At 22.5% G+C, this 12,579-nt stretch overlaps 1 protein-coding gene across 5 annotated transcripts in view; it reads right to left on the bottom strand.

The window, feature by feature from the left end:
• The window catches only part of LOC126899791 (transcription-associated protein 1-like), a 37,311-nt gene that overhangs the window by 23,014 nt on the left and 1,718 nt on the right, over positions 1-12,579 (bottom strand). The window contains exons 2-17 of one of the 5 annotated variants that reach the window (XM_050674989.1): positions 9,729-9,861; positions 9,031-9,132; positions 8,747-8,950; positions 8,536-8,682; positions 8,301-8,467; positions 8,003-8,232; positions 5,997-6,050; positions 5,846-5,900; positions 5,459-5,653; positions 5,339-5,391; positions 5,098-5,234; positions 4,891-5,037; positions 1,492-1,778; positions 538-674; positions 301-464; positions 4-149 (exon numbers count right to left, since the gene is read on the bottom strand). In XM_050674989.1, the coding sequence (XP_050530946.1) occupies positions 4-149; positions 301-464; positions 538-674; positions 1,492-1,778; positions 4,891-5,037; positions 5,098-5,234; positions 5,339-5,391; positions 5,459-5,653; positions 5,846-5,900; positions 5,997-6,050; positions 8,003-8,232; positions 8,301-8,467; positions 8,536-8,682; positions 8,747-8,950; positions 9,031-9,132; positions 9,729-9,861 (2,358 nt within the window). Of the gene's footprint in view, positions 1-3; positions 150-300; positions 465-537; positions 675-1,491; positions 1,779-4,890; positions 5,038-5,097; positions 5,235-5,338; positions 5,392-5,458; positions 5,654-5,845; positions 6,051-8,002; positions 8,233-8,300; positions 8,468-8,535; positions 8,683-8,746; positions 8,951-9,030; positions 9,133-9,728; positions 9,862-10,809; positions 11,064-12,579 lie in introns of those variants that run through there. The other 4 variants (XM_050674985.1, XM_050674987.1, XM_050674988.1 and 1 more) reach the window with 4 other exon arrangements.

The following is a 12,579-nucleotide window of genomic DNA, read 5'->3' as shown; positions in this document are numbered from 1 at the left end:
TACCTCACAGCAGGATGAGAAATAGAATCATATGGACTACTTAAACATTTACATAAAACTTGGACAATTTTACTACGAATATGAAGTGTTGATTCATCTAATACATTGTTAGGTAGTATATTTATACAACATTCTAACACACCAATTCCCTAAAATAGTAACAAAGACAATTTTTTAAAGACCAGAAATTCTCCCACAGAAGTCTATCTATGATTGATAATGATACTATTTATTTATCCCAATAAGACTTATTTGAAATAGATATTATAGTACATGGAAAAAGTTACTTTTTTATTTTACCTGAACTGCTAATTGCGGTACTTCTAAAGAATATACAACAATATTTAAAAGTTGAATTGTATGAGTGTGTATTACTTCCTTATATAAACATTCAGCAATACACAATTCAGTAATTAAAATTTTAATTGGCCCATCAGCTATACTTTTTTGATAAGATACTAAATCTAGAAAAAAAAATTAAAGTCAATATTTGATAAATATTTAATTATTTATAATTTTTTTAGCTAAAAAACTTACTAAGAAACAATTCTTGAAGTACACTAATTATGTTTTCTCTGAAAATATCCTCAGCTGATTCAACAATAATTAAACATTTTTTCAGCATTTGTAAATATATAAATGGACAATAAGATTTCTTTAAAATAACTATCAAACTGTTATATAATAAAATAAAATTATCTTTCACAATTTAAGTAATTTAAGTAATGGAAAAAAAATCTAATATTATAGAGCTTAAATAACTCGTTAATAACATGTTGCACATTAATGAATAGATATAAGATTGCTTGTACCAGAGAGGATAGGAAAACCTACATAGCCCAGAGTAATAGAATCAAACACTAGTACCTACGCACCAAGACACAACACATTACCGACTGAATTATGAAAGCCGCCTACAGCAAGCAATAGCTATCAAGACACTTAAAAAAAAATTAAAATTATAAGTCTTAATATTTTGTGATACAATAAGATTTTTGTTATAATTAAATCATTAATTGGGATAAGGGACCAACTACAAATTTAGTAAGGATTCCATACCAATATACAAAATGTGTCATACTAATATATCAATAAAATACATCATAATCTACTACTCAAAATATTATTATTCAAATTGTACCAATATTTGAAATAGCACTGAATGAGGACAGTTTATGAACATTTATTTTTAAATAAAATCAATATTTTTAATATGTTGTAAATAATTATTGTAAGTAAAGCCTTATTACTATAAAAAGTGTCAACTACATTAATCAAAGCCATTATATAATTAAATAAATTATCTTAGATGACCAAAGTAAATTCTTGTACTATATCAAGGCCAACATTTTAAAAACAATTTTAAATAAAAAATAATAATTATATAAAAAAGACACATTATGCAAAAAAAAACAAATTAAGCCTTTTTCTATTCTAATAAGTGAATCAATTATATCAGAATTCATAATTATATTGTAGTTCATTAGTTACTTTTGAATTATTTGAGATATAAACTTTGTTGTCAATTCTTCATTATTATTAATTTTAAGACTTAGTTGAAGTCTATTCACTAAATCAGTTACATGATTGAATTTTTTTTTATTTTCCATATTATTTAGTATATAATCAAATATTAAGGGACTAAATGTTGATGTCAATAATTCATCTGCAAGAGCTATACTAAATATCAAATCTTCTAATTGTTCACTATAAATTTGTTGTATAATATAATCATCAGAAACAAAACAATTTAATTGAGTTGGATTTATACACACTATCTGTAAAATAAAGACCAAAATAATAATATGTAAAAAAAATTATGTTACAAAAAAAATGTTTAACAATATTGTTTTAATATAAAATTGTAATTTTCTTTTTGCTTCAATGTAAAGTAGAAAAGGTATTAATTTTACTATGTTTTTTTTTTTTTTGTGTGTCTATTGCCACTTTTTCTCAGGTTTTACTGGACTGATTTCTTTCAACAATACATCAAAAAATCATATATTTTATCTAGTTGAAGACGACATTGCTCATAAAAATTTTTCCTTATTCCCATAAATTTGGAAAATCCCCAAAAAAATGATGATTTTTAAAATCAGTAAATTTTGACATTTAATACTCTTTTTTTAATACTGTCATAACTTTTAGAAAAATGAACGAATCAAAAATTTTTTTTTATTTATTATAAATTTTTTTGAAATATGATTTTTTATTTAGGTAGGGATTCAAAATAGCAACTTTTGCATAAAAACTCAACTTTTTCAACTTAACTTATAAAAATGTTCTGAAAATACTACGTCCTTAAAACATATGTCAAATTAAAGCTTATGTTATATACTAAAAAAAAAATAAAAATTGTTCCGACTACCTATCTTCTTTAAGAAAATGGCTACCGTAGTTATTTCTTGGCAATACCACCTTCTCATGTCAAGAACAAAGGACTTTGAAAATTTAAACTAACTTTTGCTTAATTTTTAAACTTAAAAAATGCTTATATTATCATTTAACAAATGCATTGTATAATTATCGGATTGGGAATGATTGCTTATAACCGCTAAAGATCAATTCCTATCGGGTATATTTAATTTTTTGCACTTTTTTTTCAATTTAACTTTAAAAAAATTTTTAAAAATACTCAGAGCTTAAAAACATATGATTAATTAAAGTGTATATCATATAATATAAGTTAAAAAATGAGCTATTTTTGTAGTCAAATTTTATATTTCCAATTTTAAATTGCTATAACTTTTTGAAAAATATATGGATTAATACAAATTTTTATAAGTACTCTATACACTTTTTTTTCATCCAATAAATAAATTTAAAATATAAACCATTTCCTCTTATACAGAGAGGGTTCAAAAATTGAAACATATGTATAAAAAATAGAACTTGTTCAACTAAACTTATGAAAATGTTCCAAAAGTACTCAGAATATTTATCATGTTTTAAATTAAACCTTATGATTTTTTACTATAAGTTAAAAATAAATTTGTCCCAACACCTTATCTTTTATATTTATATTTATATTTTTCATGTTATTATAATTTTCTACTTTTTTTACTATTTTTTTTATCAATTAATTTATCTATATTTTGGATCAAACAGTATAATTCTATAGGAAGGAAAAGGGTAATTTTACTTCATTTAATCCTGTATTACAAAAAAAAAAAACTACAAAAATGATTTAAGTGTTAGTTAAAAATATTTTTAAAGAGAATTTTTGCAATTTTTAATATTAATTCAATATATTAAATAGAAAGAACGTCTCTTTCCAAAAAAATGTATTAGCTATCAATAGCTTATGATAAATTAAGGTAACAAAATATAGGGTTATTCTTTTAATAGCCACTCTTATTCACTCAATTTCTCTTAAAATAATAATTATGTTAAGAAAATCATTTTTGGTGTTTTTAGTTTTATATATATGTAGTGTTTTGGTGTTTATATTTATTACAAAATACTACAATTAAAATTTATAATAATTAATAATTTTTAATAATGAAAAATGATTTTATACAACATAAAAAAAAGAGTAAAAATAAAAAGTGTCACTGGATTGACGAACAGCGCGAGACTAAAGAAAATACACGGAGTGTTATCGTACTGCAGTACATCTAAGATAAAACATATAAACATATATAAACGCATTCATTGTGACATGTTATTTAACATCTTTGTTAATCCCTACATATATTTTGATTCATTAATTATATGTTTTTTTAATACATCCTTTATACCTTAAAGAGGTATCAACATTAATTTTTTTATGGCATTATACATATTTAACTACCTAATAATGTAAAGAAAGATCTAGTTCAGGAAATTATTGAAGATGACAACTTTAAACCCATTTTTTTGAAAGTTGTTAATATTTTAAAATATAGAATAGAAAACGTAGTAATCAAAATTAAAACATTAGGATGTTATAATAATATAATAAATACATAATAAGTAGAAGTGATATCAATTATAGCTATCAATAATTTAGTCAAATAAAAATTAATGGGGGTTAAAATGAATCCTTCAAATAAATTCCTGCGAGTACAAATATAAAGATTCAAATATTTTGAGTAAAAATCATACCACTTGTATTATGGAAAAATTATTGACATTTTTAATGATAAAAAAATAGTTTTAAAAACTATTCGAATGGGCTTGAAAACTGAATGATTTCAAAAAATATTCTATTAGTTTTACATAAAATTTTTATTCAATACACTTAATTATAATAAGAAGATAATTAACGAATACTTAAAATAAATGATTATACAATTAATAATAGTAAAAATTAGTAATGGACATTTTCAAATATTTTAAACTATCGATTAACTATTCAAATTGTATTTATACAACCGAATAGTTTATTTTTAGCTTAGACTATTCGAATAGTTTTTAATCTATTCGAATATATTGTGAAACTATCGAATATTTTTACTATTCAAAAACTTTTTGAATGACTATCGAATAGTTCGATAGTTACTATTAGATATTTCCCATCACTACTCATCATAACTTTTTTGTTAAGATTTTTTTTCAATTGTACTGAAAAATTATTTTGTAAATTAAAATTTAAAAATTTAAAAAAACTATTTTGAAAATTCTAGTATTTTAGCTTTGATGCGAAGCTGTAAAGATATTGGTTTTTCCATGATGTTAGTTTTTTTAGTGTCTATCCATACAAATTTTCAACACTCATGATCTGTATGTCAAAATAACCCGAATTTTACTTAATTAAATAAATCACCTTCAAAAATTGTAAAAACCCCCTTAATTTTAGAAATTTAGAAAAACATCTAAAATATCTTTTCTCGAGTAGACTAAATATCATCTTATTAAACTATTTTAATATTATATTAAAGATTTAAAAAATAAATAAATAAAACTTACAGCATCCAATACTTCTTTAGACATTTCCTTTTTTTTAATATCACAAAAATTATAGACTTTTAATGATAAAAAAGATAATTCTATAAAATGTTTCAAAATGTCTTTATTGTAATGTTTTACAGAAATCTTTACTCCTTCTGTTTTCACCTAAAAATATAAATTTAACAATATACTTCATATAACTAAATTCAGTTAAAAATCTTTTACAATGAATTGCAAAATTGTCTTAATAGCTGGAATAATGGTTTTAATGAATCGGTTGCAATCTGCAGATGTATATGGTATTATTTGTGATGAATGATAGCCAAAAGAAAACTTTCTCTCTTTTTCTCTCAATTGACATTCTAAAAAAATATTGCACAAAAACATTTTACAAAATTTTGATTAGTCTTTTAGTAAAAAGTATTTTATTTTAGAGTGTCTATTAAAAAGATAAAAATTTAAGTACCTGCTAATATTTTAGAAATAGATTCATTATTATTTTCTGAAGGTGTATAATTCCTATAAATTTCAAAATATATATGAAAATGTAAATATATACATATAAATTTACAAATAGTTTATATACATTTTTATCTGTGGTAGATAAAGCTTGTGAAATTGTTTAAGTTTTAAAACAAATATTTTTAATGCTCGATAAAATACATCAATAATAGGATTCATATTACTCTCAACAGTGTTGATATTGGTAATAATTTGATTTTGTCGTTGAATAATATAATTTAACATATTCATCACCATATTACATAAGTTGATTTGAACTCTAAACGGAAAAATATTAAAAATAATATTTTAAATCCATATAAAAAATGTAATAAAATGTAAAACAAAAATCAATAATTAACAAAAATTAATAATAAACTGTAACTAATATTATTTAAAAATATATATTTTTAATTTAATTAATAAATAATTTAAAAGTTATTTTTTCATAAAGAATAAACTGAAAACTCACTCTGGTTGAAGTGTAGGATCCAATATATTTGTAAAATGTAAATGTACTACTCTAACTAAATAGTTTAAAGATAATTGATTATGCAAATGAGTTATAAGATGATCAATATAAATATATGCTTTAGGTCTTAGAATACTTTTTAAAGACCAACCTTTTCCTGTTATTAGACTTTCATCTAAAAATTTATCCATATGAGGTAAAAATTCTGTAATATAATAAAAAAATTAATAGCATACAGAGTTTTACAATACTTCACTTTAAAGTCATTTTCTGAAATTTATCTCATTATTTCATCATTTTTTTACAAAAAATTATAAATCATAATCAATTTTAATTTTCAAATCATATTATTGCTAAAATTTTGTAAAAGTTTAAAAATATAAAAACAATTTTTTTTTATTACACCTGTGTTTGAACATCATGAGGGTCACTTTGTTGGTATTTTAATATTTCAGACTTATTAAATTTACTTAAGAATTTGAGTATCAAATATGAACAAAATGAATAAAAATCATATTATATGGTGTTGTTTATATTTTTAAATTCTGATTGATGTTTTCAATGTGTTATTATGTCATTTTTATAATAAATTTGATTAGTACTCATTTACTTGTATTTTCATAAATATTCAGATTCTATATTTATTAGCTTCAATTCGAAGCTAATAAGGTTTTAATTTTATTATTAAGAGCTTTTTTTTTTATGTCTGTCGCTACTTTTTTTACCTCACACAAAATGTTTCTTTTAACGATACATCAAAAGATAATAAATTGCATCTAGATTAAGACTATTGAAAAAATTGAAATATATTCACTCATTCCTTGTAAATGAGGGAAATCTCCAAAAAAAAATACAATTTTTAAAATTCGTAAACTTTGACAATGTTTTTCTTAAAACTGCCATAACTTTTTCAAAAATGAACAGACAAAATAATTTTTTTTTATATATATCACCTTTAATAGTTCATTTGATAAAATTTTTTTGAAAACCTGACTATTTACCTGCTCACAGGGATTTAATCAAAATAGCAACTTATTCATAAAAGTCAACTTAAATTTTGAAAATGTTCCGGAAATACTGGGTTCTTTAAACATATGTAAAATTAAAGCTTAAATTATGTGCTATAAATAAAATTTAAAAAGATTGTCCAGACGACTTATCTTCTTTGTACAAATGACTACTGTAGTTAAAAAATGCTATTTTTGTTTTTAAATTTTCAACTTTAAATTGTTATAAATTGAAAAATGTATGGATCAACAGATATTTTTGTTTCCAAATACATTATATATACTCCTTTTTTCCGACATACATTTTTTTTTAAATCAGACAATTTCCCCTTACACAGGGGGCGTTCAAATCTTGAAACATCCATATAAAAAGCAGAACTTTTGTAATCAAGTATTTATTCATATATTAGACTTGTATATCAAAAAACTTGTAATCAAGATATAAATAAGGAAATAAGAGTTCATTTTGATTTTGATATAATCCACCAATTTCTTAAATTAAACATTATTTATTGATATGCATCAAATCATTTCTTTTGATAGTGATTTTAATCATTTTGATATCTTCTACTTATCACATCCATACTATGCCGCAATCTCACTGTGCTACCCTTTTTTAGTTAAAACTTTCATAACTCTTTTTATTTAACTTTTCACAAATTTTGTTTGTGCTAGTGAATTTTACCTCTAATTTTTATAAATTCCTTTAATGCTGTTTTTTTTATATGAGATTATGCTCTTTTTATTCATTTTATTAATTTTGTATTCAATATAAACTTGAAAATAATTTTTAGTTATTCTTAAAAAGAATCAAAATATTTTAGGCCATTATTTTTTATATTTAATATTTTTAGTTTATTTTAAATTCTTATAATTTATATTTTATAAGTAATTTTTAAAATTTTTAAAGTTAAAAAAAACTCTAAATAATAGTTATTCCCATATATTGATTTACTATATATTTTTATTTATTTTGATTATACTATATTTAACATCAATTTTAAATTATTAACGTATAAAAATAAAATTATAAATTTTATGTCTATAACTTTATAGAACTAAATTTAGAATTTACTGATTATAAAGAGTTGTAATTATTTAAAATTATTTTTATTTAGTGGTAAATTAATTCTAATTTACTAAATCTTACCAGATTTATGGTCAGCCAAAATAATAGATTCAAATCCTGTAAGAAGTTCAGTACGTAAATTACTAACATCTGAAAATATGTTTGAACCCATTAAATGTATTATTCTTCCAGCTAAAGTTGTACAATGCACACTTATAGCATCTCTATTTTCTTTCAAAAATAGAGAAAAAAAAGGTAACAATCTCACTTGTGCATATTTTAAATCTAATACTAAATCCCTATATTCAGCTCTGAAATGTTTTAAAAATACAATGAAAAATATAATGTTAATTTAAAACAATTTAAAATATATTTTTACTTGTATGGTATTTCCAAATTAAAAAAAGAAATAAGAGTTGGAAAAAATTCTATCATTTCACTTTTAAAAGATTGAATACCATAATACATCATGTAGAATATTTTTAATATTTGTGGTAATTCTTTCAATACCTTAACTGATATTTTTCCCATTGGAATAATTACATACTAAAAAACAAGTACAAATATATAATGCATCTCTATACCTAATAAAAAATAATAATATAATTGCTTACACTAATAGCATTTTTAGTAACAGTTGTCGATGATCTTACAGTGTTCATTAAGGTTTTGATATCAGAAGTTTTTTGAAAACTTAGAATTTTTTCACTATGACTAGAATTGTTATATATGTTTATAATAAGTTGTAAACATTTCACAATCTGAAACAATATATTTTAATTATTATGTTAACATAATAATTGATTTGATAGAAGAATAACATACTTCAGTTTTTAGACAACCCTCAAATTTTGGCTTAAAAGAATTCAACAACTCTTTAAAAATCCACAAACAATAAATAACACATTGCTCATTGTCTGTTTCAATTACTTTTAAGCATGCCACCATTGTTGTATGAACATGATTTTTAATTTTTTCAGTGCTGCTACAAATCTTGTGAATTATTTGAAGAATCAGTTTTCTTATTTTCTGTTAAACATTACAAATCTATATTATTTTACTCTCAAACAATAAAATAATTTATCTATATAAATTGCAGGAAAACATACAAAAACATCGTGATCTGGAGTGAATACTGGTTCAGTAGCAGATAATACTTTAAGAAATACAGTTATCATACTTTCAAAATATACTTGGTTTCGACAACATTCCTGCAACAAAAGAAATTTTATCAAAAAAAAAAACGAATATAACTAAATATAATTTTCAAATTAAGTTATAAAATATTTGTTAAATCCTTTATAAAATAATTAATTTTATTATTTTGTTTAATAAACATAATATATATTACATAGCTAGTCTAAATTTTAGAAAATTATCTAATTAAAAAAATAACTATTTGACAAAAACTTTTGAATCATTATTTCAGAAAATTATTATAACTAAGCGAGAGGACAAATTAGACTGAGGAATGCCTATTAATAAAAATAACTAAAAATAGTCCAATAACTTCAGTTTATATTTTAAAATGTTACAAACTTCTGATAGCTCAAGAAAGCTATTATAGCCTCTATATCAAATAATTATTTGTAATAACCACTTGTCAAATTTTCAAAAATTGTATCAAAACATTAGAAGATCTATAGATGTTAATCACTATCAGACTTCAATTTATCCTGGTGTCTGCAATATCTGGTTTAGAATAATTTTACATTTTTTAATTTTAAAATATTTACCCAAAAATTCTATAATCAATCATAGTTACATAATACAAAAATTTATATAATAATAAATAATTTTTATTTACTTCAAGACAATCAGAAATCTTCTGTACACATTGGAGTTTTATTTTTACTGTAGTTGTAGGGTTTAATAACTGTTGTAAATCAATAAGATTATTTGATTTAGGACTAGTTACTTTACAAACTGGTTCCATTTTCCTAAAAAAAAATGTATATTGAATGAAAAATAATTATTTATGTGTAAAGAGTTGCCAACCATCCTAAATTGGAGAGGATAGTCCTACAATAGTTAAATTGTTTATATAAAACAAGGTATTAACTCATTATAGAATATATTCTAAATTTCAATATACACATCTTATATATAATACCTCAGTAAAAAAAAAATTTTTTTGGTTATGTCATGTAGAGTGGTTATATGATTTTTGTGAGAAATTGTTATATACATAATTGCTGAATTAATTTGTAAATTGGTTATTTAAAATAAGTAAAAAATTTTATTTTCTGAAAAAATAAGAAAATGTTACCCATTCAGACTGATTATTTTACTATGGGAACTTGTCAAAGAATCATCCTATGACCTCTAATGTATTATTGAGAGATAATAACCTTCTGTTCTCATTAAATATTTGGAAAGATACCCAGTGGCGCCGGAACAATTTTTGAACCGTGGAGGCTGAGCACAGCTACAAATACAGAGGAAGGAAACTGTCCGTGAAGGCTATGCCCTCACAGAATTTTTCCCGTGGGGGCAACTGCCCCCATTGTTCAGGCGCCCATGAAGATACCTGACAACTATGTTATATGTAAAAATAGAAAAGATTACCAAAATTTTAATTAGTTGGATTTATAATCAAATAAGATAAAATATAGAAAATTAACTATTTTAACACAATTTGAAGGTTGACTATCCTACTACGTCTAGGTATTTCAATAAAAATACTAGAACAAAAAACAACACAACTATTTTTTAAATATTAATAACATGTTTATCAATAATGTACATTTCAAGGTTTATAAAAATTAAGTAATTAGATCAATTTTTTATTGGTTTTATTACTAAATAATTTGAATTAACTGTTGTGTACATTGGATATAGAATAATATGGGTATAATAACCATTTTAGTAATTCAAAAATACACTACCCAGAAAAAAATTCTTGTTGAAAAACTAAAGTATAATAAATAAAGAGTTTTATCAATTCTTGAATCCATGCAATTAAGTCTTTAACATATTCAAATCCACTTATTGATACAAACTTCAATAATTACCTTTAACAGTTTAAAAGGACAACAAAATAGTATTTTTCAACTTGAAAATATAATTTTTTAATTTGGTATAGTAATAATTATATTCATTGTTAAATTATTGTTCTTATAATTGCATATTTTAATAATAAAATAAAATTGATATTATTTATTCCATATTTAAAAATTGTTGATAACGCCAAAATTTTTTATCACCGGTTTCATAATCAGTATTAACCGCTATAGGTATCGTAGCAGACAATACGATACAGAAAAATAATTATGAAGTGCTGAATTATACCAAACAAAATTTCACAAAAAATTTTTTTGAACTTTTGGATGAGTGTGCCTACGTTGGTTGAATATTTAAAAAAATATATATTTATTTTAAAGATCACTTATAATGATTATCTTAATTAACAATATTAATTTAATTATGGCTTATGTCCAGAGCCCGGAAGTTTTAGCAAGTGCATAATTTGCTAATTTATGTATGTTTACAGTTTTTATTGCTATTTTGCTCATTTTTAGGTTTAAGTGCTATTTTGGACTAGATTTTATATATAAATCTGAAATAACCAAAATTGTAGAGAAAAAAAAACTATACTAACACATAAAAATGAATATGAAAACAAAAAATAACAAGTATTTTGTTTATCAAATGTGATATATTCGATTGTTGTCGATAATACAATTCATACCATTTACAATAATTTGGTAATTTCCTGCCAAACGTACTACTATTATCATCATCACCGTATTTACATTATCTTCATATTACCTACATATACGATGTTTTTATTTTAGACTAAAATTTTTAGTGTCCCATCATCATTTCTATGTGTGGTATTTGCGTTATTTAAAAAATGGTGTGTTAATTGTTTTATAATTGCCAAAAGTAAAACAAAGTTTATCGAGTCGGCTACAATCTTATATTAATGAATTTAGTTCTAATATATTTTCAATCGATGCAAGTGTATTGTTTTGTAACATTTGTAAAATTAAAGTTAATTCCGACAAATAGTTCAATGTATCACAATATTTAAAAAGTGTCAAACATATAAAAAAAGGCTTTGTTCGATATGAAAATCAAATTAATCGAATACAGCAATAGTTATTGACAAAAATAAGTAATAGAAAATCATCATTCAACAAAAATTTGTGCAAGGCTCTTATTTCTGCTAACATTCCTTTATATGAAATAGTAAATCGAAAATTAAAAACATTTTTGAAAATGTATACAAAAAATGAAATTCCTAGCAATTCTACGTTGCGAAAATAATACGAAGATGAAATTTATAATAATTCTATTAACGATATAAAAAAACTATTTCAGACAATAAAATTTTGGTCAGTATAGATGAGACGACTGATGTAGAGGGTCGTTACATTGCGAATGTAATAGTTGGTATTCTTGATGAAAGTTGCACAGCAAAATTTTTTTACTAAATTCGGATGAACTAGAAAAAGCTAATCACTCCATAATTAGCAAACTTTTTGACAGATTCTCATAAAAAAATTGTGTGGATCCATAAACTTTTCAATAAGTTATAGCATTATAAAGTTAAATATAATATAAATAATAAAATCCAAAATTTTCACACAAAAATAGCATTCGGTAGCCGTTTTCACCATGAAGACAAGTCCAGAGGTCAAATTTTTTTTTTT

This window comes from Daktulosphaira vitifoliae, unplaced genomic scaffold, assembly GCF_025091365.1.
Source record: "Daktulosphaira vitifoliae isolate Bord-2020 unplaced genomic scaffold, ASM2509136v1 Scaffold_2, whole genome shotgun sequence".
NCBI classification, from domain to species: Eukaryota; Metazoa; Arthropoda; class Insecta; order Hemiptera; family Phylloxeridae; genus Daktulosphaira; species Daktulosphaira vitifoliae.
Note: the sequence above shows the minus strand (reverse complement) of the source record. Positions and strands in the feature narration are given on the sequence as shown.